Source organism: Myodes glareolus, chromosome 7 (genome assembly GCF_982192425.1).
Source record: "Myodes glareolus chromosome 7, mMyoGla1.1, whole genome shotgun sequence".
Classification (NCBI taxonomy): domain Eukaryota; kingdom Metazoa; phylum Chordata; class Mammalia; order Rodentia; family Cricetidae; genus Myodes; species Myodes glareolus.
In genome coordinates this window covers 7,808,264-7,832,930 of record NC_142032.1, presented here as the reverse complement: position 1 = coordinate 7,832,930, position 24,667 = coordinate 7,808,264, and the positions used below count along the sequence as shown (strand labels likewise).

General features: G+C 40.3%; 1 protein-coding gene across 2 annotated transcripts in view; it reads left to right on the top strand.

Annotated features, from left to right (window-relative positions):
• Positions 1-776: 776 nt before the first annotated feature.
• The window catches only part of Pdcd4 (programmed cell death 4), a 25,149-nt gene continuing 1,258 nt past the window's right edge, over positions 777-24,667 (top strand). For both annotated transcript variants that reach the window (XM_085694094.2, XM_085694093.2), the window contains exons 1-11: positions 777-918; positions 4,363-4,468; positions 5,778-6,080; positions 7,575-7,669; positions 7,875-7,988; positions 15,019-15,240; positions 16,549-16,646; positions 17,491-17,605; positions 22,005-22,112; positions 22,581-22,691; positions 23,240-23,379. In XM_085694094.2, the coding sequence (XP_085550220.1) occupies positions 4,426-4,468; positions 5,778-6,080; positions 7,575-7,669; positions 7,875-7,988; positions 15,019-15,240; positions 16,549-16,646; positions 17,491-17,605; positions 22,005-22,112; positions 22,581-22,691; positions 23,240-23,379 (1,349 nt within the window). In that variant the 5' untranslated portion in view covers positions 777-918; positions 4,363-4,425. The remainder of the gene's footprint in view (positions 919-4,362; positions 4,469-5,777; positions 6,081-7,574; positions 7,670-7,874; positions 7,989-15,018; positions 15,241-16,548; positions 16,647-17,490; positions 17,606-22,004; positions 22,113-22,580; positions 22,692-23,239; positions 23,380-24,667) is intronic.

Below are 24,667 nucleotides of genomic sequence, written 5' to 3'. Positions count from 1 at the left end.
CCTAAGTTAGGGGATGGTGGTTGCTACTGAGCAAGGAGACACTTCAGTTCTGAAAAGACTAATTCTGTTATTGCCATTCAGTTTTTAGGTAAAAGTGGCCAGAGAAAAACAGGTCAGTCCTTTATAAGGGCACAGGGAGAGCCTAAGATACTTCCCAGTCTCAGGATATAACGACCCAGACAAAATGAGAGACATAGAGATGGCAGCCAGAAAGAAAAGTCACACAAGACAGCTGTAGAAGTCTGTTTCAGTACGGAAACTGTAGCCATGGTTGAGAAACCCAGCCTTGAAATCCAGAATGCAAGAACCACAGTGGTTGGCCGGATAGCAAAGGGAATGGGAAACGATTTTTATCTCAAAGGGCTTAGGTCTTTGCTATGAGAAAACTTCTGAGCACGTGGACGCACGGTAGGCCACGCGTGGAGCAAGGGCCGGCGACTGAAGTAGAAGATGGCTTTCCTACGCGACCAGGAACGGAGGGTCCGAGTCTGCCGGGACACTGAGCCGCACCCCAGCCCCGACTCCGTCCCCCGCCCCGCCGGCTCCCCCCCCCCACCGGCTCCTCCCCCCCTCCCCCGCCTTCCCGCAGAGCGGCTCCCGAGCCCGGGGCGCATGCGTCGACCGTCGGTGCCCCGCCCCCTTCCCCCAGTGCCCCGCCCCAACTTTCCACGTTTCACTTCCCTCCGTCTCCGCCTCGGCCGCAGCTTCGCCGCCACGATTGGCTCCCGGACCCCGTCGTCTCGGCCAATAGACGCCACGCTGTCGCCCCCGTGTTACTGGGTAGAACAAAACAAAAACAAACAGAGCGAGAGGGGCCAGAGGCGCTCCGAGGCGGCTGCGGCGGAGGCTGGAGAGCGGGGTCCGGTGGGCCGGAGACCCGAGCGAACGGCGGCGGCGGCGGGGCGGGGGCGACCGGAGGTCAGTACGGTGGGCGCGGCTCGCACGCGCGGGCTGCTGGCGGCGTCCTCTTCCCGCTCGCCCTCGGTCCGCGGACGAGGCCGCCGCACGTTGGGAGGGGGAGGGGGCGTGGAGGCCTCGCTGCGGCGGTCGGGGGCGACGGGCCTGGGTCTGCAGCCACCTTGAAGCCCTCAGGCCCGGGCGCGCTCGCCCAACGCCCGGGGCTCGGTCTCCGAGGCTGCAGCGCGGGGCCCGCCCCTTTCTCGGCGGCCCCTGCCTTCCCCGGCGGCTGGACGGGCGCGCGGGCGCTCGCGGCGGAGAGGAGCCTCCATCAGGTGCCCGTCCCGCTGCAGTTGGACACGGGGGACGGGACGGGTAGGGGAGGTGTGTGTGGACCGGACGGAGGTCGGCTGAGGGCTCGGCGGCCTCCTCCCGGGCCTGGCCGCCGCAGCCTGCCCTGCCCGGTGCAGTCGGAGGGTGGGGGTCCTGCGGGCGGGCTCGGTTCGCGGACAGCCGCCCGCCGGGCCCTGCGCCAACCCGTCCCCGGACAGGGTCCCTAAAAACGAGAAAGAATACAAGTTAGAGAAAACAAAGCCGAGAAGGGAGCCCCCTTTCTGTGAAGGCATGCTGCGCCCGCTCCCTCTGTCTGTCCAGTGCCATGATGTACACAGAGGGTCCCCCCCAGGCCCCCCCCCCTCCGGAACCTCAGAACTGCAGATCTTCCCCCACGCCCTCCTGGGAGCCGGCTGGGTAGCCAGCCACTGTCGTCACCTTAGCAGCTAAGGGCCTGGGCGAGTGGTGGGTGTGAGGCCTACAGGGTGCTTTGAAACATATTGGTAGATTCACAGTTGTGACATTCTCCATGCCATAAGAATCTGAGGCTTTGGGAAAGCCCGCATTCCTTAAAAAAAAAAAAAAGAGCTCTTAGCAAATCTATCCGTATTGTCACTTACACCCATAAAGTGCTTGCGACGGAGATATACATACATCCAGCGGCATCTTTGATTTATAATTCGGTTAGTTTGTCTAGTGTGGTAATGTTAAGAGAAAAATACTTGTTAGGTCTGCAAAAAATGAATGTACGCGGTTATTTTTTATAGCGTTGCTTTTGCATTACTGTGGTAGAGTGCTTTTAGCTGATTGCAAGTTGCTGATTAGGTGATTGTATCCCAGAGAAGAATTAAAGTAATTTTCTAGTTAACGTACGGTTTAAACTTGACTTCCAAAAATGCCAGAATAATTTATGGGGTATTTAGGGAACACACTGAAGAACAGTTAATTTCAGCCTTAGTTTTTCTAACTGTATGCATGCTTGTTTTCCTCATTGGAAATGATTTTGTATTTTAGTGTGGAGCAAGTGGGGTTTAGGGTTTTTTTTTTTTTAAAGTTTGAGGTAAATATTTTAAGGATTGTTAAATTGGAAAAAAAAAAACCCTTCCATTCTGAAGATACTGGAACAGACTGCCCTTCGCAACAGCAGTGCTGCTGTGGGTTGTGGCTGGGATCCTGATCTGGAGAATGAACTTTTTTTTTTTTTGGTTATAATTACTTAATAAACAGTTTATTATTTGTGATAGGCATTTCCATAGCTGTTTTCTGTATCATAGATTAATTATTTTCAGCGTTTCGAAAGCAGTATTTAACAGTTGGTGTAGCAAGTCTAGGTTGTCATAAACTTTTTTTTTTTTTTTGTTAACCCGGACCTTCCCTGTAGGGCATTGTGAGCTCTTGTGCGGTCACAGTCTGGGTTCTGCTACTGCTGCCTGCTGTGCTGCTCTTTCTCCTTGCACAGATCACCTGCTCTTCCTGCATCTCTTGAATTGTATGCAGAGTGAACACATGAAGTGCATGAAGTAATGCACGTAGAACTCATTTTTAATTAGATCGGGCTCGATAGGCAACACTCACAATCTTAGTCCTTTATTGGTTGGATGCTGCAGAAGGCATTTTCTCCAAGATTGTACTTGCGTAAAGAACGAAAAGAAACTTCACAGTGTAGCTTTAAATGAAACCATACTACGCATGACAGATTTCGTATAACATGCCATTCGTGCCCTGAGAGGAAGTGGAAGGCAGCAGCGTTTTCAGCCATGGAAAGTACTAAATGTTTGCATTTCCAAACTATATTTGTCCTATATCTGTATGACTCTCCACATATCTATTTTAAAATTCATTTTTTTCTAAATCCTAAGTTGTTTGAAATTAAAGTATTGGGAAAGTGATCATTTAGATGCACATGTCAGTTTATTCTGAATAGAATTAGAGGATGATGTTTCACTGTGTTGTGTTTTAGTGGTGTGGTTAGCTTTGGTGTAGCCTAACAATTATGGCATCACTTAAGCACAAGGTGTTATTTTTGTTTCACAAATTAATACGTTTTGGAGAAAAAGAGCATAGACTTGGAGGGCTCATGCAGATGCGACCACCAGTTCTGTCGTCTGTCTGCTCCTCCCTGAAGCAGTCTCCTGTGTAGGCTTTACCCTCCTTGCTTGTGCTTCCAGGGTGCTGTGCTATGGATTTGTTTTACCATGTCTGGCTTTTATTTGCTACTAAAGCAGGCTTTTTTAAAAACACAAATTTTAGATTGTAAAAACGATACAGTAAAAATAAATTACAAATAAATGTCATAATAGAAAAGGTTACTTAAATGTCTCCCTGTCTCAGTGCCTCATAAAACGACACGTGAAATGGCAGCTGCTTCTGCTTTCAGATAGTTTGTAGTTTGAAAGACCAATACATGGAATGTTCTTGACTAGCCACAACTGTTGTTTATATTTTAGAATAAATTTAAGTTATTGTTAGAGAACTATTCCAGTACTAATGTTCCTATATGCGAGCGTATGATTAATTTTAAGACTGTATTAAACGTGGGCTGGAGAGATGGAACATGGGTTAAGAGTACACAGTGTTCTTCCAGAGGACCCATGTCCAGTTCCCAGCTCCCTGAATGTCCAGCTCTGGAGGATTCAGTGCCCTCTTGTGGCCACCTATGGGTGTGTGTGTGTGTGTTCAACTCTTAAGAGATTTGGTGTGTATGTATTTCTTTAATGGAAAGAAGCATGTGTTGTAATAGTTTTTAATCCCAGTTTAAGGGACTCATTTACACATACTGAAATCTGATGTATTTTAATCTCAGTTTTTCTCTTTTTTCTGTCTCAGAAAAGCTTGTGGAGAAATTTGGTACTAAGTGTTAATTAGATTACTTTTGAAAGTAAAGCAACTTTTTTTTTTGTGCCTGTCCTGGAACTAGCTCTTGTAGACCAGGCTGGCCTCGAACTCACAGAGATCCTCCTGACTCTGCCTCCCGAGTGCTGGGATTAAAGGCATGTGCCACCACTGCCGGGGGCAAGTAGAGCAACCTTAAGGCATTTTTTTTTCATTCATTGTATTCAAGTAAGTTGAATTTACCTTAATTATGTCAGATTAGAAGGTGGTGAAACTTTTTCTTTTCCTTTTTAAACATAGATTTTAAAGGAGGACTTCCATTTCATATTTGTGTATAATCAGTGCAAGTGAAATTAAGGAAAAATGGATGTAGAGAATGAGCAGATCCTGAATATAAACCCCGCTGGTGAGTAATACCCTGAACCCTATCTGAGCAGACTTGGAACTATTCCATAGTTTATGTGAAAAAAATGATAGTAAGACTTTAAAGTACGTCCTTATCCATGCTAAAGATACCCTAGCTTTTCAAAAAGAGCAAAGACTCGGGAAGAGTTTTGAAAGGAAAAAAGATATAATAGCTGAGTTTGACTATTTGAATGTAAAAATGGTCAGCCTTGAGTATGGTGCAGTTCCAGGGCAGCGTGTCCACTAATGTAGTGAAGACTTCACACTTCATTAGCGTTCAGAGTAATGTTCTGCAGTTTGAAGGTAGAGAAGCTGAGACATAGCATTTTCTTACAAACAACTGTATTTTTTTGTTAAGAATTGAAAAGAATTAAATATAAATACAGTTTTTAGAAATTGATTCACTGATTTTTTTAAAGTATCACAAAACACATTAAAGTCATACATATCTATTTTACACATCATAATTATGGTTAGGCACCAGACAGTTTGGGTGATGTTGCTCTGAGTTATCCATCGTGAACAGAGCTCCTGCAGCGGAATGAATTCAGTTACCTTTCAGATCGAAAATTAGTAATTAAATAACTTCTAAGCAAGGGAACAGTAGGGATGGTTTTAGTTGCTAATTTTCCAACTTGTATAGGCTGAGAACTTTTCATGGATAGAAATCTGGGGAAATAAGTTAGGAGTTGGAGATGATGGTTTTAAGAATATTCATTATGTTGTAATGTTGAAGGCAGTCAATTCAACAATTACATGGCATTACATACTTGTCAAACACATATTACAGGCTTATTTGGAAGTTATTGTTTTTTAAGTATTTGTAACTGAACAGGGAAAGTTTGGGTGGTGATTTTAAATGCATTCTGAACCTTGGTTTCCTCGTTTGTATAAATTGCTGAACTTACAGTGTCCAGTAGAGAGCCTAAGAAGTATAATAGATAATTTGTTTAGTTTATTTCCACTGTCTGAATATTCTTTGTTTTACTCTCTCTATTTTCATAACTTTCCACTCATGACTCTACAGTTTATGGTCTTTACTATAACATAGATTGTATTATTCAGATGTGAGGTTCCTTTTTTTTCAGAAAACCTTACTAATTAAAATTTAGTCATTTCCTGTGTTTCCTTGGTAATGGGAAAAGAATCTTATTTGTCCTTTATTAGATTAAGCCATGTGAAATTGCTAATATATGACTACTACTAACTACAGAATGTTAATTTCATGGGTAGTAATCAAATTAAATTGTACCTGACTAACAGTGGATGTTGGAAATACTTAGTTTGCTTTCTTTGTTTTCTCTTTAAAGATCCTGATAATTTAAGCGACTCTCTCTTTTCTGGTGATGAAGAAAATGCTGGCACTGAGGAAATAAAGAATGAAATAAATGGAAATTGGATTTCTGCATCTTCTATTAACGAAGCTAGAATTAATGCTAAGGCAAAACGACGGCTACGGAAAAACTCATCGCGGGACTCTGGCAGAGGCGATTCAGTCAGTGATAACGGAAGTGAAGCAATCAGAAGCGGAGTAACTGTGCCCACCAGTCCAAAAGGAAGGTTGCTAGATAGGCGTTCCAGATCTGGGAAAGGAAGGGGGCTGCCAAAGAAAGGTTAGTGTGTGCTGTGGAAAAACCCCAGCTCCTGCACTGGGAGTTCCTTGTGCTAAAGAGGACTGAAGTACAGACAGTTGTAAGGTTTATGGGTTGCTTATGTATTTGCAGTGGAGCTGAAGGCCTGGAATTGGTTTTTCTTAAGGTTGATTCCTTTTTTTTTTTTTTTTTTTTGAAATAGAGCTTTCTTTATTCCCCCCCAGCAAAATATAGTACACATTAATGCTTTTAGTTAGGAATTTTATACACCCTATGAAAGTAGTCAGGTTAATCATAACTGTTATCAATTGAATCTGATTTTGATTTATTATTAAAAGTAGTAAGTATAATACATTTCGTAACATATTTGTAGTTCTGGGTCTGAGTTCTCTTTAGCTTTGCTGTTTGAATGGTGGAGTGGATTGATATATTTCGCTGGTGTATCCAGTGCCAAGAACACTGATAGACGTTTAACATTTGTTGGATGAGGATCTGTCAGCATCTGCCTGTAGTAGGATTTTGGTAGAATTTGGATATTGGACTGAATTTTGAATGATATGAGCTTCAATTTATACACCTAATTAAGACCCTGATAATTTAAATGGGTCTGGTGATGAACATGCTTGTAAAGTGGCGGGGGGAATGAAACATGGAGATTGGATTTCAGTGTCTTCCATTAGTGAACCTAGAACTAAGGTCAAGACAAAAAGATGATTATGAAAAACATTTGTTAAGGGGAAGAGAGAAAGATGAATATAGAGCTATTTGGACTATACTATGTATACTATAGTAGTCTTTCAGAAATTATTTTTGTGAATAGTTTCACAATCATTTGTATCAGAATGATAGTTATCTGATTCTGGTCTGCTATATTCCAAGGATTATATTCCAAGTACAGAGTGAAAACTTAAAAAGTATATTTTAGACAAATTTGGCCTTATACAATTGTCACATTTGATATGGAAGAGCATCTTATCTTGGCAAGTTGAAGTTTACTCTTTGTATACAGAAAAGAAACAGTTGTCAGTGCTGTTAATTCTTAAATAGCAATTATTTGTTAACATACTGTTAATTTGAAGTATAGTTTGTGTACTTATGTTGAAGAGTGTTAGACTTAAAGCATTTGATGGTGGTCATTATGGTTCTTTTGTGGAATCATAGGTTGAGGTTTTATTGCCTTATTCATAGGCCCCAAATGCATCCCTTGATTGCCCTCTTTCTGGTTCTAAGGAATGTCAACATTTAGAGCTTCCTCACAGTGTCACTTTGTGTAAAGTCTGAGGCATGGCTGTTGTTTTTTAATCTAAAAAAAATATTTTAAAGAATCTGCCTTGGTAGTTTCTAACCAAGTTATTTCAACTTGATGCTTTTGGAAATAGATGACCTGATGTTGAAAAAGTGGCCTAAATAGGAGTTTCAAGTGTAGTTCGTAACTGGAAAATGCTTAGCATAAGAATTCTCACATTGACGTTATTTCAGATTTCAGTTAACGTGTAAACTATCAACAACTTGCAGGTGGTGCAGGAGGCAAGGGTGTCTGGGGCACACCTGGACAGGTGTATGATGTGGAGGAGGTGGATGTGAGAGATCCGAACTACGATGATGACCAGGTAGGCGTCATCTGTCTGTAAGGTTTCTTGGCTTCACTTGTAAGAACAGCTTCCTGAACTTCTGTGAAAGCAGCGGCATACAGACTGTAAGTGGTTAGGACAGGAGCTGGTCTGTCCTGTCCACTGGTGATCACTAACTGGCTGGCGTATGAAATGATCGTGTCCGCTTACCTGAATATTTAACTATCATCCCCCCCTTCTCCAGGAGAACTGTGTTTATGAAACTGTGGTTTTGCCTCTGGATGAGACTGCGTTTGAGAAGACGTTGACACCGATCATCCAGGAATACTTTGAGCATGGAGACACGAATGAAGTCGCGGTAGGTTCAACAATGCAGGGATCGCAGACACTGACAAGGAAGCACAGCTGGAGTGATGTTGATGACTTTGGAGAAGTTTATGTTTTTGTTTTGTAAGGGCAGATTTCTCAATCAAGAATGGACTGTATGGGGCATGGTGCTTTATGCCTAAAATTGGAGTACTGCTGAGGGGAAGGTGGATAGGCCAGTTTGAGGCCAGTCTGGGCCACATAGGGCTTCCAGAGGAAAAAAAAGAATACAGTTTTTTTCCTCATAATTTTTCTTATGTGTTTATAGGTTCTGATGAAACCTATATTCCAGACATGAACTCCTTTTTGTGGCATAGGCCTTGAATTTAGTTTGGGAAATTGTTTCTTTGCTATGATAGTCGGGACACTAGTGCACACAGAGGAACATCCTGTTTAGTATCTTGGTGCAATCAGGCAGGAATGTTGCTAACAGTTCACCCTCAGCAGCCTGCATGGTCCCTTCTGATTGTGAAAGCTGTCTAGTAGGGTGGGGCATTCCAGTTCTATGTCCTGTATATATAGTCAAAGCATGCACATGTGTGGTCTTAAGCAATAGGGTCATAGAACCAGCTGCAGTAGCAATAGGATTTAGGATTTGTGGGACCTTATGGGCTTTCCTGGCCAACAACTCAAAAGGTGGTACTCTATCCCTGGCACTGAGATTTTTAGTCAATAATCTTATGACTTCTGGGCCTGCCCTTTTCTATTCATAGGGTACCATTTGTATTTAAACTTTTTAGCTGTTAGTTTAGTTTCTGGGGGATGCTCAGTGACTCAAAGCACACTAGTCTTAGAACAGCCTGCATGGCACTGGTGATGGGGCTTGGATACACCACACCTCACTGTTTCAAGTATGCTTGCTACCTTTGTGAAGTTTTATTCTGTGTCACACCAGAAAGGGGTTTGGCTAGGAGGTCTTCACTCTAGCCCTGTATGGCAAGCTGTTTTTAAGTCACTGGGGTAGAACCAGTATTAGATCTGCCTGTTGCAGTGCTTTCTATACCCTCACAGTTGCTCTTCTGGTGCTGTGCACTGAGCTTCTGTTCCTTCCCATGACTGAGACCAAAACCCTATTGGAGCTGTTTGCTTGGGTTGCTTTTGCCATAGCCCCCAGCCTTCTGAACTCCTGGTGACTTCTAACAGGAAGGGACACTGGGTTAGTGGACACATAGCTATTGAACCTGTTCCACAAAGATCTTAGCCATCTCAAAAGCCACTTGAGCCTTTCTGTGCCAATCCCATATAAATTTCATTATCATGTAGTGGGCAAGATGGGACATAAATATCTAATATCACAAGAGCCTCCACCCCATGCCTGTACCTCTTTTACATTTACAGGCACAGTCTGTTGTAGGATTTTGACAGTAACATTGTCAGCTATCTATGTGTCTTACCCAACTAGACCATAATACTCCCAAGAATTTTACAGCTGTGCCTAACCCTTGTGCCTGTGGATTGGTCTCCTATCCTCATTGCTATAGATGTACCTATATGTCTCTTAGGTGCATTTCTTGATCTGCAAAACACTCAGAAGCTAGCATTATGTCATCTGCATAACGAAACATTTTCTAGAGGATTGGCAGGGCAAGGCAACACCAGAAACCACCAGCCTATAGCAGAGAGAAGAGTACACAGACAACCTTGGTGAAGCAGCCTGAAAGCCTATTGTCATCTGCTATCAGAAGTGTCAGGTGATTCCAGAAGTTCACAACTAATAAGACACTAAGGTCAAACACAAACAGTGTGCGGTGCAGCACAGAAAGGATCCATCAGATACTTCCTCCACAGATCAAGGTTGGGTAAAAAGCATGATTGGAGGCACTAACTTAATTTGCTCCTTCAATCCTTAGTAGACATTTTCTCTGAACCATTGCATTTCCATATTTTGGAGTTCTTCCATGCAACGTCCCTGCATTTCTTCAAACGTGATGAGCTCAGTGGGCTGACTTAATCTGCTCAAACCCTCACATGGCTAAAAGTGAATGGGACCCTATTTTCCCCTGCTGTACCTGTAGGCTTCTTGGGTCAGAATGGCCCTGGGTTAGCACAGTGGCTGTAACTGTAGCTGTTGCCGCTCCATCCACCATATATGGCTGTTGGGGGAGTTCCTGGTTGGGCAAACAACCTCCACCCCTAGCGCAACCTTTTGCTGGAGGGAAATGTGCCCTCCTTAGTCTGCTGGGATAATTACCCACCCTTGGGGCAGGACTGATGGTCTTCACCTGTACTGCTCTACACGGTGTCTTCTGTGAACTGCTTGCTCTTCAGGCCCTGCAGCCGTCCAGAAGCCCCTGAGCACAGCTGGGCTTCTATCAGTTGTCCCCTAGGAACTCCAGCTCCACGCAAGTCTTGTCACAGTTGTCTTCCAGTGACCCAGACTCACCTCTCCCGCTGCTTTGTTTTTCCATATCTCTTCTTGGTTGCTCTTTCACTTCACAGAGGCACTTTATATGCTGGTCTAAGTCACTGAGGTCGCTCAAAGCTCTTCCCACTATACAAAGATCTTGTCCCACCAAAGGGCTCAGCAAAGCCACTAAAGGGCCACACCGGCCTCAAGGTCATTAACTCCTCTGTGAACATGGTTCTATCTGGCCCAGTGAACTGGGGATCAAACACAGCTCCTCTTACTCCTAGTGCCTTTGATAGCACCTGCCTCTTTCTCTAATTCCAGCCCCTGATATTTACGGGGACTTTAGGTGAAGATAACCAAGTGTTCCTAATGGCTCCGTAAGTCCTCTAGGGGCTGACGTCCCTCACTGACATCTCAGGTCTTGCAGCCTTGGCCTTTAGGAGGGATGGGAAGTTATATCACTCAGTGTTCCTGTCTCAGGCTGAGCACATCCACTCCTGTGACCCACAGCCTCACAAGCCAGACTCTGACAAGCTCTTTTGTTGCTTGTTTAAAAGTCTGTAATTCCAGCAATTCAAGCCCTGAGTATTTTCTGATCATCCTAGTTTCTTGCCTTGGACCATATTCTGGATTATGGATTTTCCCTTTTTTTCTATTGAAGGTTCGGCTTGTAGGGGTATATTCTGTTGCTTTTACCATGATTTCTTTTCACTTTGGCTCTTCCATGGGTTCCAAGGTCTTGGATATGAGGAAGGACTTTTGAGTACAGATCTAAGTTGTTATTTCTCTTCATTCTCACCCCAAACCTTACAAAATGGCAAGCCAGCACTTCGGTCCCATCCTCTTATTTCTTAGCCAAATTAGAGGCAAACACAGAGGATGCTGGCACATCTCTTTCTTGTAATTCTTCTTTGTACAACCACATTCTTGCTTGGCCACCATCTTCAGTTGCATTTCTAACTACACATAATAGTGGCCAGGAAACCTCTGCTGCTGCTTGCTGATAATCTTGACCCTTGTGTGCTAATCTTAAAGACTGCAAAAATTTCCTCTAAACCAGTGCTTCTCAAGATTCCTAATGCTGTGGCCCTTTACTATAGTTCCTCATACTGCATGGTGTCCCCAACCTTAAAATCACTCTGTTGCTATCTCATAACTGTAATTTTGTTGGTTATGAATCATAATACAAATATCTGATATGCAGGAGATCTGTTATATGACACTAAAAGGGTAGCACCACACAAGTTGAGAACCTGTTACAACTTTTAAAAGTTTTTTGAGACAGGATTTCTCTTGTGTAGCCTTTGCTGCGTTGGAACTCACTCTGTAGACCAGGCTGGCCTCGAACTCACTAAGATCTGCCTGCCTCTGTTTCCCAAATGTGGGATGCACCATTACCACCTGGCTCCTGTTGCAACTTTTAACTGGTTTTAGAGCATCTTCATATCCCCATGGTGGACCCCACTCATCAAACAGGTAACAGGTAACAGGTAACAGGTAAGGGTAACACCCCTTACCATAAAGAAAAAGACTGTCATTCTAGGATTTCTCCCACAGACATTCCTAATGGCTCAGCTTTAGTTTTATGTCTCATTACCCTTAGCAAGAACCATGCAACCTCTTGCACAACCATAGCACACAAGCGCACTAACACATGCTTAAAGGAAAGGATGACTATTGGAATTTCCTTTGCTGATGCTTTCTCACTCAGGCTTCTCAGCCTCAGCTGCGTGCCTTGATCTCTGTCCTCATTAGGGTTTTTATTGCTGTGAAGAGACACCATGACCATGACAGCCCTTATAAAAGGAACGTTTAATTGGGGTGGCTTGCTTACAGCTCACAGCTTCAGTCCATTATTGTGATGGGTAGCATGGTGGTATGCAGGCAGCTTTGGTGCTGGAGCGGAGAGTGCTACATCTTACAGGCAACAGGAAGTTGACTGATACACTGAACCATATCCAGGACATAGGAAACCACCTGCCCCTACAGGTGACACACTTCCTCCAACAGGCCATACCCACCCCAACAAAGCCACACCTCCTAATAGTGCCACTCATTATGAGATTATGGGACCAATTACATTCAAACTACCACATTTTACTCCCTGGCCCCCGTAAGCTTGTGACAGTATCATAATGCAAAATGTATCTAGTTAAACTTCAAAAGTCTCCATAGTCTATCACGATCTCAGCAGTGCTTAAAAGTCCAAAGTTCAAAGTTACTTCTGAGATTCATGCAATCTCTTAACTGTAATCACCTATAAAAATCAAAATAAAGCAGATCACACACTTCCAACCTATAATGGCATAGGGTATTCATTTTTACTCCAGAACATGGAAGGGAGCATAGCAAGGAAATACTGGACTGACACAAGACTGAAAATAGCTGGGCAAACTTCAAACTGTGTGTCTCCATGTCTCACGTCCAAGTGCTCTTCAGATTCAGGTCTCTTAACTTCCTTCAGTATTTTTTTTTTTTTTTTTGGTCTACAACATATTTCTTTCTCTTGGGCTGTGGTCCATTCCCTGTTAGCAGATCTCCTTGACATGTATCCCTCTGTCATCTCTAATATCTTGGGCTTCAATTTCACAACTTAATGTAATGGGTTCTCTGCTAGGCCTACATTCAGAGACACCCCTGACATGTGCCTGGCCTCAGCTGTTTTCTTTGGACACAAAGGCAAATTCCATAACCTGTTTCTCCTATCTTTAACTCTAAAGCTAGAACCACTTGGCCAAAGCTGTCAAGTTCTGCTGCGTACTGCTTATTCATTGAATTACATCATCACCAACATTCTGTCCTTCAATATCAAAGCTTGACTGTCCTTAAAATAGATCTCTAGACCAAGCTGGCCTCAAACTCAGCCTTAAATCTTCACCAGTTTTCTATTTTTCATAGTTTGCTTTACTGCCTAGACTTGCCTGTCCTGAAACTGAGATTTACCAGCCTCTCTGCCTTCTGAGTGCTGGGATTAATGTGTGCAGCCTCTACGCCAGCTCTTTTTTTTTTAGTTTCTTTCCTTCTATAAGTTGGAAACGTGGGTGGGTGCTTGCCCTGAGGTCACCACTCACTCTGTTTCATTTTTTAATCTATTTATCTCCTTGAACATAGGACTTAGCTTCATTCCACTTCCTGGTATTTTTTTTGCCTTTAAATTTACATTTTGTTATTTACCCTACTCAGCTTTCTCCTTTTCATTATAAATCTTCATTAGAGTTAGCACTAATATCCAGAGTATGACAGAGTCTATACTAGGCTGTTTTGAGATTTCTTCTGCCAACGGAATTAATCCAGAACTCCACACTCTAGCCTTGGGCAGATTCTTTGGACAAGGGCAAAAGGCAGCTAATTTTTTCCCCACCAAAATATCACAAGAACGATCTTTAGGTGACATACTAAACCCCCAACAGTTCAAATAACTCTTAGTACCTCTGTCTTCCATGGTAGTATGGCTCACGAAGCAGTGCTTAAAGCATTCCACTGCTTTCCAAACCCCAAGTACCAAAGTATAGATTCCTCCAAATACATGATCAGGCCTATCACAGCAATACCCGAAATCCCTGGTATCTACTTCTGTGTTGGGGTTTTTATTGCTGTAAAGGGACACTATGGCCACTTTTAATAATGTCACTCCCAATGAGATGATAGGGGCCAGTTATACTATTTGTAGTTGGGACCATGTACTCAGTTCTCTGCAACTCATCTTTGGTTCTGTCATGTTCTTTTTGTTTGCCAGTTATATTGTGTGACAAAACTTCCGGGGATGCACAACACACGTGTACTCACCTCAGAAAGGGAACCCACAACAGGCCAAAGTACAGATATACCAAACTACAACTTGGTGAATCAGCGAGGTTTATTGGGGTTCCTTACAGGAAAAGGGTTCCTTGCAGGAGCAGAAATGACTCTAAGATGTCTGTATAGCCAAATTCTACTCCAGTATGGGTGACAACCTGGAGCATACTGCACAACCTGTAAGCAGGTGTCTCAGTTGGTCTAAACCTCTGGTAGGCAGATCATCTGGTTTCTGCTGCTTCCAGGCAGCTGCTCTGGTCTTGCTGAACATCCTCTTTGCAGATTGGCTTTGTTTACTCTGGTAGGGAAAGATCTCTGGTAAGACTGGAAAGTGAGTCTCGTCAGTTTCAGGTACTTCTGAAGCTTTTTTGAGCGATTTACCTTCCTGTTAAGAGAGATTCCCTTGCCTGAAGATATGTTTCAGTCTTGGAGGAAACCATTACATAACACACACCACAAGGAGAAACGTGTGGCTCATGTCCTGCCTCCTGCAGGTCAGTCAAGTAAAGGGAATGACAGGTGAACATTGTATTGAGAGGAAGAGCTTGTACTACCAAACATAGTCTTCAAGAGAAAACTTTTAAGTAGAACAGACTGTAATATAAAATGGATTTCTCCACAGATGTTCACGTATTTGTAGAAGTAATAGTAATAGATTGTAAAGCAGAGATTTAGTTAATTAGGTAGTTGAATGAGCTGTGGACTGATGTTCAGACACTTAAAGGTTGTATCAATATTACTGTTTTAAACCTGTTAAATGTGACTATTTTGATATTTCTAAAAAAGGAAGGTATAATGATAGGTAAAAAGCATGACTACAAAAATAAAATTTTACTGAACTGTAGTGACAGGTAATTATTTTCTTTCTTTTAAATAGGAAATGTTAAGAGATTTAAACCTTGGTGAAATGAAAAGTGGAGTGCCCGTGTTGGCAGTGTCCTTAGCATTGGAGGGGAAGGCCAGTCATCGAGAAATGACATCGAAGCTACTTTCTGACCTTTGTGGGACAGTAATGAGCACAAATGATGTGGAGAAGTCGTTTGATAAGTTGTTGAAGGATCTGCCTGAATTAGCATTGGACACTCCTAGAGCACCACAGGTTTGTGCCGTTTCTCTTTTCATTTACTTCCTTTTTCCTTCTGTGCTTTTGGCAGTAGAAATAATAAGCTGTCCTGGCAGTTTTAATAACTAGAAGGCAATGACCCACATTGCTTACCACCCAAAAAAACAGCCATGCACGTCTTCAGGTCCCCCCCAACTTTGTTTATATCTTTGTTACTATCTATTAAACCAAGGGTACCCACTGCTAGGCAAGTGCTTTACCCCTGGGCTGTAACCTTCTCAGCCTTTCTGCTGATTTCCAAACAGTCTTGAAACTAAGTTTTATGTCTGACCTCTTTCCTACCCAGGTGTATATCGTTTCTAGACATACATGTATGTCTAAAAACATGTATTTTCTGCTCACATATTTCTATTACATGTATACTATTTTACCAAGAGTTTTTAAAATGTATGTTTCTCTAATAGTGACAATTGGCTTACTTGAGTGGTATTTGTTAAAACAGAATTAGAAGTCATAGCTTCCCTTTTGTCACCTAGAAAACATGCAATTGCTGTTTATTAACATCTGCATAAAAATTTAATTTATAGAGTTTCTAAATGAAATGGACTTATTTTCCATCCTCTTTTTATATACACATTTAAAGATGACATCTAAGTTATATTAATTATAAAAATTTATAAAGAATCCCCACAAAAACCTATTAACATTTTGTATTTCTAGTTTCTTGGTTATTTATCAATATCCTTTAAACTTTATTTAATTAGAAAATGGATTGTGCCACATACACTGTTTTTAGATTTGATTTTTCTTACAAGATGTATCAAATATCTTTTTCTATGACCCCACAGTGTACTTTGGTCTGTGTGCACTGCTTACCCATGCCATTATTGTCAGACCCTGAAATCGTTTTCAGTTTCTGTAGTAAATAATGCTGTGGTCATACTTCAAATGAACATCTGTGCATAACTTTTCTCCACAAGATACGTTTTATAATTGGTTGAAAAAACCATTCTGGACTATTTTATTTAAGAAATGAAGAGTGTTTTTTCTTGACTGTAAGTCATTTTAACAGATATTATTGATAACATGTTTAGGATGAGGCAGTGTAAAAAGTATTGAGGATTAAGTAGTGAGCTAAACAGATGTTGATCGGCGGCATTAACTTGAAGGTTAATATAAAGGAGTGTACGTCATACATGACAAACGGATGCTTTTGCATAGCCCAACATGTATTTTAGCTGTTGTGTAGTTCAGCTAGTTTCTATCATTTATCCATTTCAAAATTGTGGTCTAATAAAGGTTTATTTTAGATTTTTTTTACATAGTTCTCATTTCTTATTATAGTTGGTGGGCCAGTTCATTGCCAGAGCTGTTGGAGATGGAATTTTATGTAATACCTATATTGATAGTTACAAAGGAACTGTAGATTGTGTACAGGCTAGGTAAGTAAATTAAGTTTTGCTTCTTAGAATTTCAAAACCGGCAGTTCTACAGTGATACTCGCATTAATCAGATACTGTGAACATGTTGTCATTTATTTGCTCTTCGTTGTTAAAAGATTATTGACAGGGAATAACAGGAAGAGGACAGTAATCAAATGCAAAAGTTGTGAGCTAATTCGTTAGGTTCCCTCATTTCAAGTTACCCTTCTTTGGACCTCAGTTTCCCTACTTGTAAAATGAAAGCATTGAGTGTATATTGATCAGGATACCTCTGGGTCTGATTCCTGAAGTCATTTCATATTTTGTAAGATCTACTTAGTGAACCTTGTTTAGAATTCTGTAGAAACCTTTTCTTAGAATATGTGCTTTTCACTTTTGTTCTTTGATTTACTGAATTATAAGCCAAACATAGTGTTTTACTCTTTTAAGCTTCCTGGAGATGTGGGTTTAGACAGCCATGTCTCAGGTTTTCTAGATATAGATACTAATTTTATGGGCCTACGTTAGGTCTTAGTGGAATGACTTCTGTGGGTGGGAAGATGTGAATCTATATAAAGTTGTATGTGAAATGTTCCTTTTTGGTGATTAGATCAGTAATTTTGTCATGTGTTTTGGTCTTTTTTGATGAGAAATGGATGTAAAGGAACATATGTTACATTTAACATATGTAAGAATGTTAAATATTTTGCTAACTAATTTTAATTTGAAAAGTTATTTCCCCAAATTACATTTTTCTTGTTACACAAACATTGTCAATACATAGACACTTTTGCAAACTATAGATGCAGTAAACCTCAGCCTATCTGTAATTTTCTTCTTTTCTTTTTTCTCGTCTCTTTGGTAGAGCTGCTCTGGATAAAGCTACTGTGCTTCTGAGTATGTCTAAAGGTGGAAAGCGCAAAGACAGCGTGTGGGGATCTGGAGGCGGGCAGCAGTCTGTCAATCACCTTGTTAAAGAGGTACCTGATAAGCATTGTTTTCAACTTACATGTGTCCTTTGAAAGAGAAAACAATAAGACAACTACTAGATGACATTTTTGTGGGTAAGAATTTATTGTGATTGTATATTTGCAAGTAAAAAATGGAATAATCTACAAAATAGAAAATAATTGCATAATTGCTATTATTCCCTGTTTTGTGACTTAATGGCATGACTATTAAGAGGCCTTTCTCTTAATAGTGAATGTTAAGAATGTTGTCTGTGAGCATCTAAGGAAGGAATAATTATAACAGATGTCTGTGAACATCTGGGGTAAGCCTAAAATCTTGTTTTGTAGTTGTATTTAGTTTTAACTTAAAATGCCTTTTTGTTTTTGTTTTTTGAGACAGGGTTTCTCTGTAGCGTTAGAGCCTGTTCTGGAGCTCTCTCTGTAGACCAGGCTGGCTCGAACCCACAGAGATCTACCTGCCTCTGCTTTCTGAGTGCTGGGATTGAGGCGTGCACCCTCACCACCTAGCTAAAACACTATTTTTAAATTATTTAATAAATATTATATATAAGCAATTTGGGTAGTCTGATATTACAAGTTAGGGATTATTACTATTAGAGCAGATCAGAGTGGTAGATATTTATAAGGGTGTTCACTACATTTGCTAAGGAAATTAATAGTTGGGTTATTTCATTAAAATGCAAGATTTGCTTCCTGTGGATTTTCTCTCGTGTTCTTTAACAACTGGAAAAATGTAAGTATCTGACTACATATTTTGAGACCTGCAGTTAGAAGATTTGTAGTTTAAGTACTTTTTTATAGTATACTCTTTTTAATTTTGATTTTCAATTAGTTTGTGTGTGTGTGTGTGTGTGTGTGTATGTATGTGTATACATGTGTATCTTGTGTGTACTTTAGTTCAGAGGTCAACATCAGGTCTCATTTCTTAGGAAATAACACTTTGCTTTTTGAGACAGAGTCTTCACTGGTACCTTACCTATGACATTTTGTTTGTAATCTAACAAATAAAGCTCGCCTGAAGATCAGAGTACAGAGCTAAGCCACTAATTAGCCATAGAAGCCAGGCATTGGTGGCATACACCTTTAGTGCAAGCACTCAGGAGACAGGCAGACAGATCTCTGAGTTCAAGACCATCCTGGGCTATTTGAAATTGATCCAGTCTGATAGGGAAACAGAGCCAGACAGTGGTGGCTCACAGCTTTATTCCCAGTACTTGGGAGTCACATGCCTTTAATTATAACACTAGGGAGGTGGAGCCAGGAAGGGATATGGCTGGGTGGAGAAAGGAGTACAAGGCTGGGGGGAGACAGGAGCTCAGTGCAGTCTGAGGACGCAGTCTGAGGACGCAGTCTGAGGAGGCATTCTGAGAGCAGAATTGCCCCTTTGGTCTGAGTATTGGTAGAGGTAAGAATTGTAGTGGTTGGCTGTTTGCTTCTCTGATCTCTCAGCTTTTATCGCTTAATATCTGACTCTGAGCTTTATTAAGACCAATTACAATTCGTGTTACCCATAGTTAGGCTGGCCGGACAGTGAGCCACAGGTCTCCTTGTCTCTGTTTCTAATGTTGAGATTACAAACATACCATGTCTGGTGTACTACGTGGGTTATGAGGATCAAAGTAAGGTCATCAAGCTTGCATGACAAGAGCTTAATTGGCTGAGCTGGTGCCTTGGCCCTCAGTCTCTTTTATATCTCTAGTTTAAGTGGTAAGGAACTCAAATGGGTAGTTACAGTGTTGATCATTTTTTGCTTTTTACATAAGTAGATTAGATATGTCAGGTCATGACTGCATTATCTTTTAAAAATTTGAAGAGTTATAAGAAAAGTTAAAATATGAATATCCCAGGGATATTAGGCAAGGAAATGTAATAAAGAACATCCTGACTGGAGAGAAAGATGTCAAACCAGCTCTGTTCCCAGATGAATGATACATAGATTGGAGAATCCAGAGGAATCTTCAGAGAAACTCCGAAAACCCAAACTTAACCCATAGTTTAGCATATTTGCATTATAATAAGATCAATACATGAAATTCAGTTCTTTATACATTAGGATTGAAGGAATAACAGAAATGAAAGTGTTGCTGTATTTATAAAAGCGTAAAATTAGAATATGACAAAATTAAAGGAAATTCAAGTTTTATACACTAAAAACTGAAAAAATTGAAAGATATGCTACATTTATGGATTATAAGACAATATCGATTAAGATGATGATACTCTCTGAAGGTGATATTTTGAGAAATTGACAGACTCTTAGACTATGTGAATTATTTTTCAATTAAAAAGAGATTGGAAATAACAGTATATAAATTTGAAATTTACATTATTTTGGGTACTCATTTAAATGGAAGTAAAGGTTCAAGTAAATAAACTTTCATTTTTTAAAAAAGAAGTAATTTTTTAAAAATATTTTTGTATATGTGTGTGTGCCTGCTTCTCTGTATGTGTAATGTGTATGTCTTTATGTGTAACATGTATGTGTGTGTGTATGTGCATGTGTGCCGGAGAGTCCTTTACATACACATTACACATACAGAATCCTTTGCATCCCCTGGAACTAAGTTGTGGCAGTTGTGAGCTATTACGTGGGTGCTGGAAACTGAACCCAGGCCCACACAAGAGCTGCAAGTGCTGTTAGCCACTGCGCTTGTATCCTCAAACCCACATCCACTTTCTCAGTGGCATAGCAAATACAACTTAAACAACACACAGCGTGTAGTTTTTAGTAAACATACTTGAAATATTAAGTATTTGTATACAGTATGTTAAGTATGTAATATGTATGTTTGTATTAAATACTTTGTGTATGTGTGTAATGTGTGTCTGGTATTATGGTGGTCTACTCATGCATATAAGATACGAGTTTTTGTGCCTGTGCACATACATGGGCATCAGGTGTCTTCCTCTGTTACTCTCCACTGTTTTGCCTTGAGACAGTCTCTCACTCAACTAGAAGCTTCATATTTTTTCTTGACTTACTGGTTTGTGAGCTTTTGCAAGCCCCTTGTCTCTGCCCAGTGGTGCTGAAATCATATTTATGCATGATCATGCCTGACTTTATTATTATTATTTTTATGTGAGTGTGGGGCTTTGAACTTTGGTCTTCATTCTTGTATTCAACCAGTCAAAATACACTTAGTGTCATTAGAAACAAATATGCTTTTCCCAGAAAATTTGTAAAGAATATTATTTTTATTTGAAAAGCTCTTTTGCTGAAAAAATTTACCAGTCTTTTTCTAGAGCCAGAAATGATACTTTCTCCTTTGCTATGACTGAAGCTCAATTACTGAAGGTGTTAATTTTTTAATGTAATACTTTAATGTGTTTGGGTGTTTTGTCTGTATAGAGTCTGTACACCACATGTATGCAGTGTTCTCAGAGGCCAGAAAAGGGCATCGAATCGTTGTAGATGGTGACTAGTCACCATGTGGGTGCTGGAAATTGAACTTGGGTCCTCCAGAAGAGCAGCTATTATGTTAAGCCACTGAACCACCTACCACTCTCCACCCCCACTAAATGTTTTGAAATATTGAGTTTCAAATTCTCAATTGTAGAGAGAAGAGAAACTGGAAATCTTTGTTCTTGTAGTAATGTCCCAGTATCATCTCTTTTCGGTTCTCAATTACATTAAGACCACCCTGATACTTGGTGGCATTCCAAAAAGTAATGGAACTTTATGTTAGTGCCCTCTAGTGGTATTTAACCCCTTGTCCTTTTCAAAGATTTATTTTAATTATATGTATGTGCACTTGAGTTAGATTCCTATGGAGGACAGAGTTGTGGGATCCTAGGAGCTGGAGTTACAAGTTGTTGTGAGCTGCTGGTAATGGGTGGTCAGAGATAGCCTTAGGCCCATTCCTCTGCAAGAGTAGTGTGTACTCTTAATTGCTGAGCTGTCTGTCCAGCCTCTAAATCACTCCATCTATTCATTCATTCATCTATCTATTTATTTGTGTGTTTGTTTTTGAGACAGGATTTCTCTGCTTAATAGCCCTGGCTGTCCTGGAACTCATTCTGTAGATCAAGCCGACCTCAAACTCAGAGAGTTCTGCCTGCCTCTGCCTCCAGAGTTCTGGGATTAAAGGAGCCACCACTGCCTGGCAAATCCCTTATTTTTAATAAGATATATTGAAACATTATAGTTACAAGGCAGGTCATCTACATTATAAAACCTGCTTGTGGATACCAGTCATCCTTAGAAAACCAATGAACCATTCAAAGCCTGGAAGTTTATTTTTTAAATTATGAAGAAGTTCTTCAATTATGAAAAAATTATTAAATATTATGATACCACCCTGTCAAATCCCTATATCTAATATTGGTGTGAATGTAAATAAATAATTTAGGTAAGCACACAGCTCTTAAAAATTAGGAATTCTAACATTGCAACTTTTAAATATAACAGATTGACATGCTGCTTAAAGAGTACTTACTCTCTGGAGATATCGCTGAAGCTGAACACTGCCTTAAGGAACTGGAAGTACCTCATTTTCACCACGAGCTTGTGTATGAAGTAAGAGTACATTCTCATACCCAAGAGGATTGTCTTTCCCTTTTTTCTTAAAGATTTATTTTTATTTTATGTGTATTGGTGTTTTGCCTGCATGTGTCTGTTTATGAGTGAATTACAGACAGTTGTGAGCTGCCGTGTGGGTGCTGGGAATCGAACCTAGGTCCTCTAGAAGAGGAGTTGGTGCTCTTAACTGCTGAGCTATCTCCTAACCCCCCAAGAGGATTTTCAGTTGCTCTTTTTATATCGCAGTAACTGATGTTTATTTAATAATACGCTCTTTTTATATCGCAGTGACTGATGTTTATTTAATAATACAAAACTTAAAGACACTAAAATAATTTATAAGTTTATATAATCATTACAGAAAACATAATCACTACATGTTAGAGGAGAGATCTGATACATTTTTAGGAGCAGTTTCTCATGAACTGTTAAAAAATTAATTTACTCTTTTTGTTCAATTTTTAGGCCATTGTAATGGTTTTAGAGTCAACTAGAGAAAGTGCATTCAAGATGATCTTAGATTTATTACAATCCTTATGGAAGTCTTCTACCATTACCATAGACCAAATGAAAAGAGTATGTATGACATTATTTTAAATAATACCTCAACTGTATGATTGTATAAAGGTTATGAATTGTTAATGAAGGTTTCTTCTAGTGTATGTATAGTATTATGCCTGAGATTTTGTTTGACTTTTTAAATTTTTTGGATGTGAAACTTAGATAACACTTCAGCCTTTTTTAAAAGTATGATTGTTTAGTTTTTTTAACACTTCAGTCTTTTTTAAAAGTATGATTGTTCAGTTTATGAGATACAAAAGCATTTAAATGACATTTCTTTTCCTATTTAAGTTGTACATGTTTTTTAAATGGTGACACTATCTTATATACAAAATAGTAAATGTAGATGGAGGAATAGATAGGGAATTTGCTCATTGTTTGACATTTGCTGGTGTTTTTTAGAGAAGTTTTAAAGAAAGCAAATATACTTTATTTTCAAGGTTCAGTTATTCACTTGTTTTTGCCAGTTTGCACTGTATCAGTTTATAATATAATGGTGGGTTGTTTCATGACATCATAATTTTTATGCAGGGTTAACAATTGTATCTGTAATTTTGTTCTAGGGTTATGAGAGAATTTACAATGAAATTCCAGATATCAATCTGGATGTTCCACACTCATACTCTGTGCTGGAGAGATTTGTGGAGGAATGTTTTCAGGCTGGAATCATTTCCAAACAAGTCCGAGATCTTTGTCCATCAAGGTATTGTATTTAAATACTACTTTCTCATTGTAAAGTACTGAATGAGATAGTTGGGGAGCTAAGTTGTGTGTGTGTGTATGTGTGTGTTTGTCATTCTGCTGTCATGGAAATGAAGTAGTGTCTTTCTTGAAGTGACTGGAGGCCAAGAACTGTCTACTTAAGAGTTTAAGCTTGCTTGTACTCTTGCAACTGTGGACAGGACTACCATTTGGAGGGAGCTAATTTTATACAGTGTAGATGTTTACCAGGATGTTAGTAAATGTTATTTCAGAGTAGATACTATCACCAGAAACACAAGAAAATTGAAGATTATTTAATGAACCTTCAAGGTCTCATGACTAGTGCCTTGTATTGGCAAAGTATGAATTCAGACTTTCTAGACTTAAGGTCTAAATGCTTTCCTGTACTTGGCAGTGGCTTTCTTTGCTTCACGTAATGAAGAACAGACACTTACTGTAGGATTGTTTTTCTCTTTAAGGAATTATATTTGTACCACTGGGATATAATTTAAAAGAGTTGATAAGGGCTTTTCCCCTTAATAAGGTGATAGTGTAGCAAGTTAAAGACTTAGCTGTAGCCAGACATGTTTTATATACATTTTTGTTTGTTCTCAGAAAAACTACTACTAAAGTTTAGAGGCTCAGAGAGGAGAAGGTGGAGGCGTAGAAATCTCTGGAAATGCAGATCATGGCTAGATGCCATACGTCACACAACATCAGTGGAAACCACCACCTTAATGGACCACCCTGACGAGACCTTTTGTCTTCACTGTTTCATCCCACTCTGGTCTTAGTGTAGTCCTCAGTTTAAGGACACAGAGCAGATTCCTGTCTCAGTACCTTATGGTTGCTTTTTAAGATTCTTTTAAAGCTTGTGTTTGAAAGTTTGGTTATTTTCTATGGGGGCTTTAACTCTGGAGTCAATGAAGAGTTCCTACAGTTGTGTAACGTAATACCATACAACTTTGACGTTTGTGTTTGTGTGTTAAATACACATGCACTTGTGATCTTGCATGCTTGGGGCAGAGAGCAGGGGCTAATTCTGCAATAGGTCTGCCTATACCTACTGATGTAGGCTGCTGGCTGACTGTTCTTTGGGGAGAGTGCTGCTGCAGTAGCTGGAGTGCAGTGGCTGGAATAGAGGGGTTTCTTGAGTTTCCAAACCACAGTCAGCCTTCCCTTAGTGAGGCACATAGGCTAAAGAAATCAGATTACCTTTGGTTGTCTATAGGTTAGGACTTTATTAAGGCTAAGGGAAATTTAGTTATTAAACATTTTGGTGATATTTT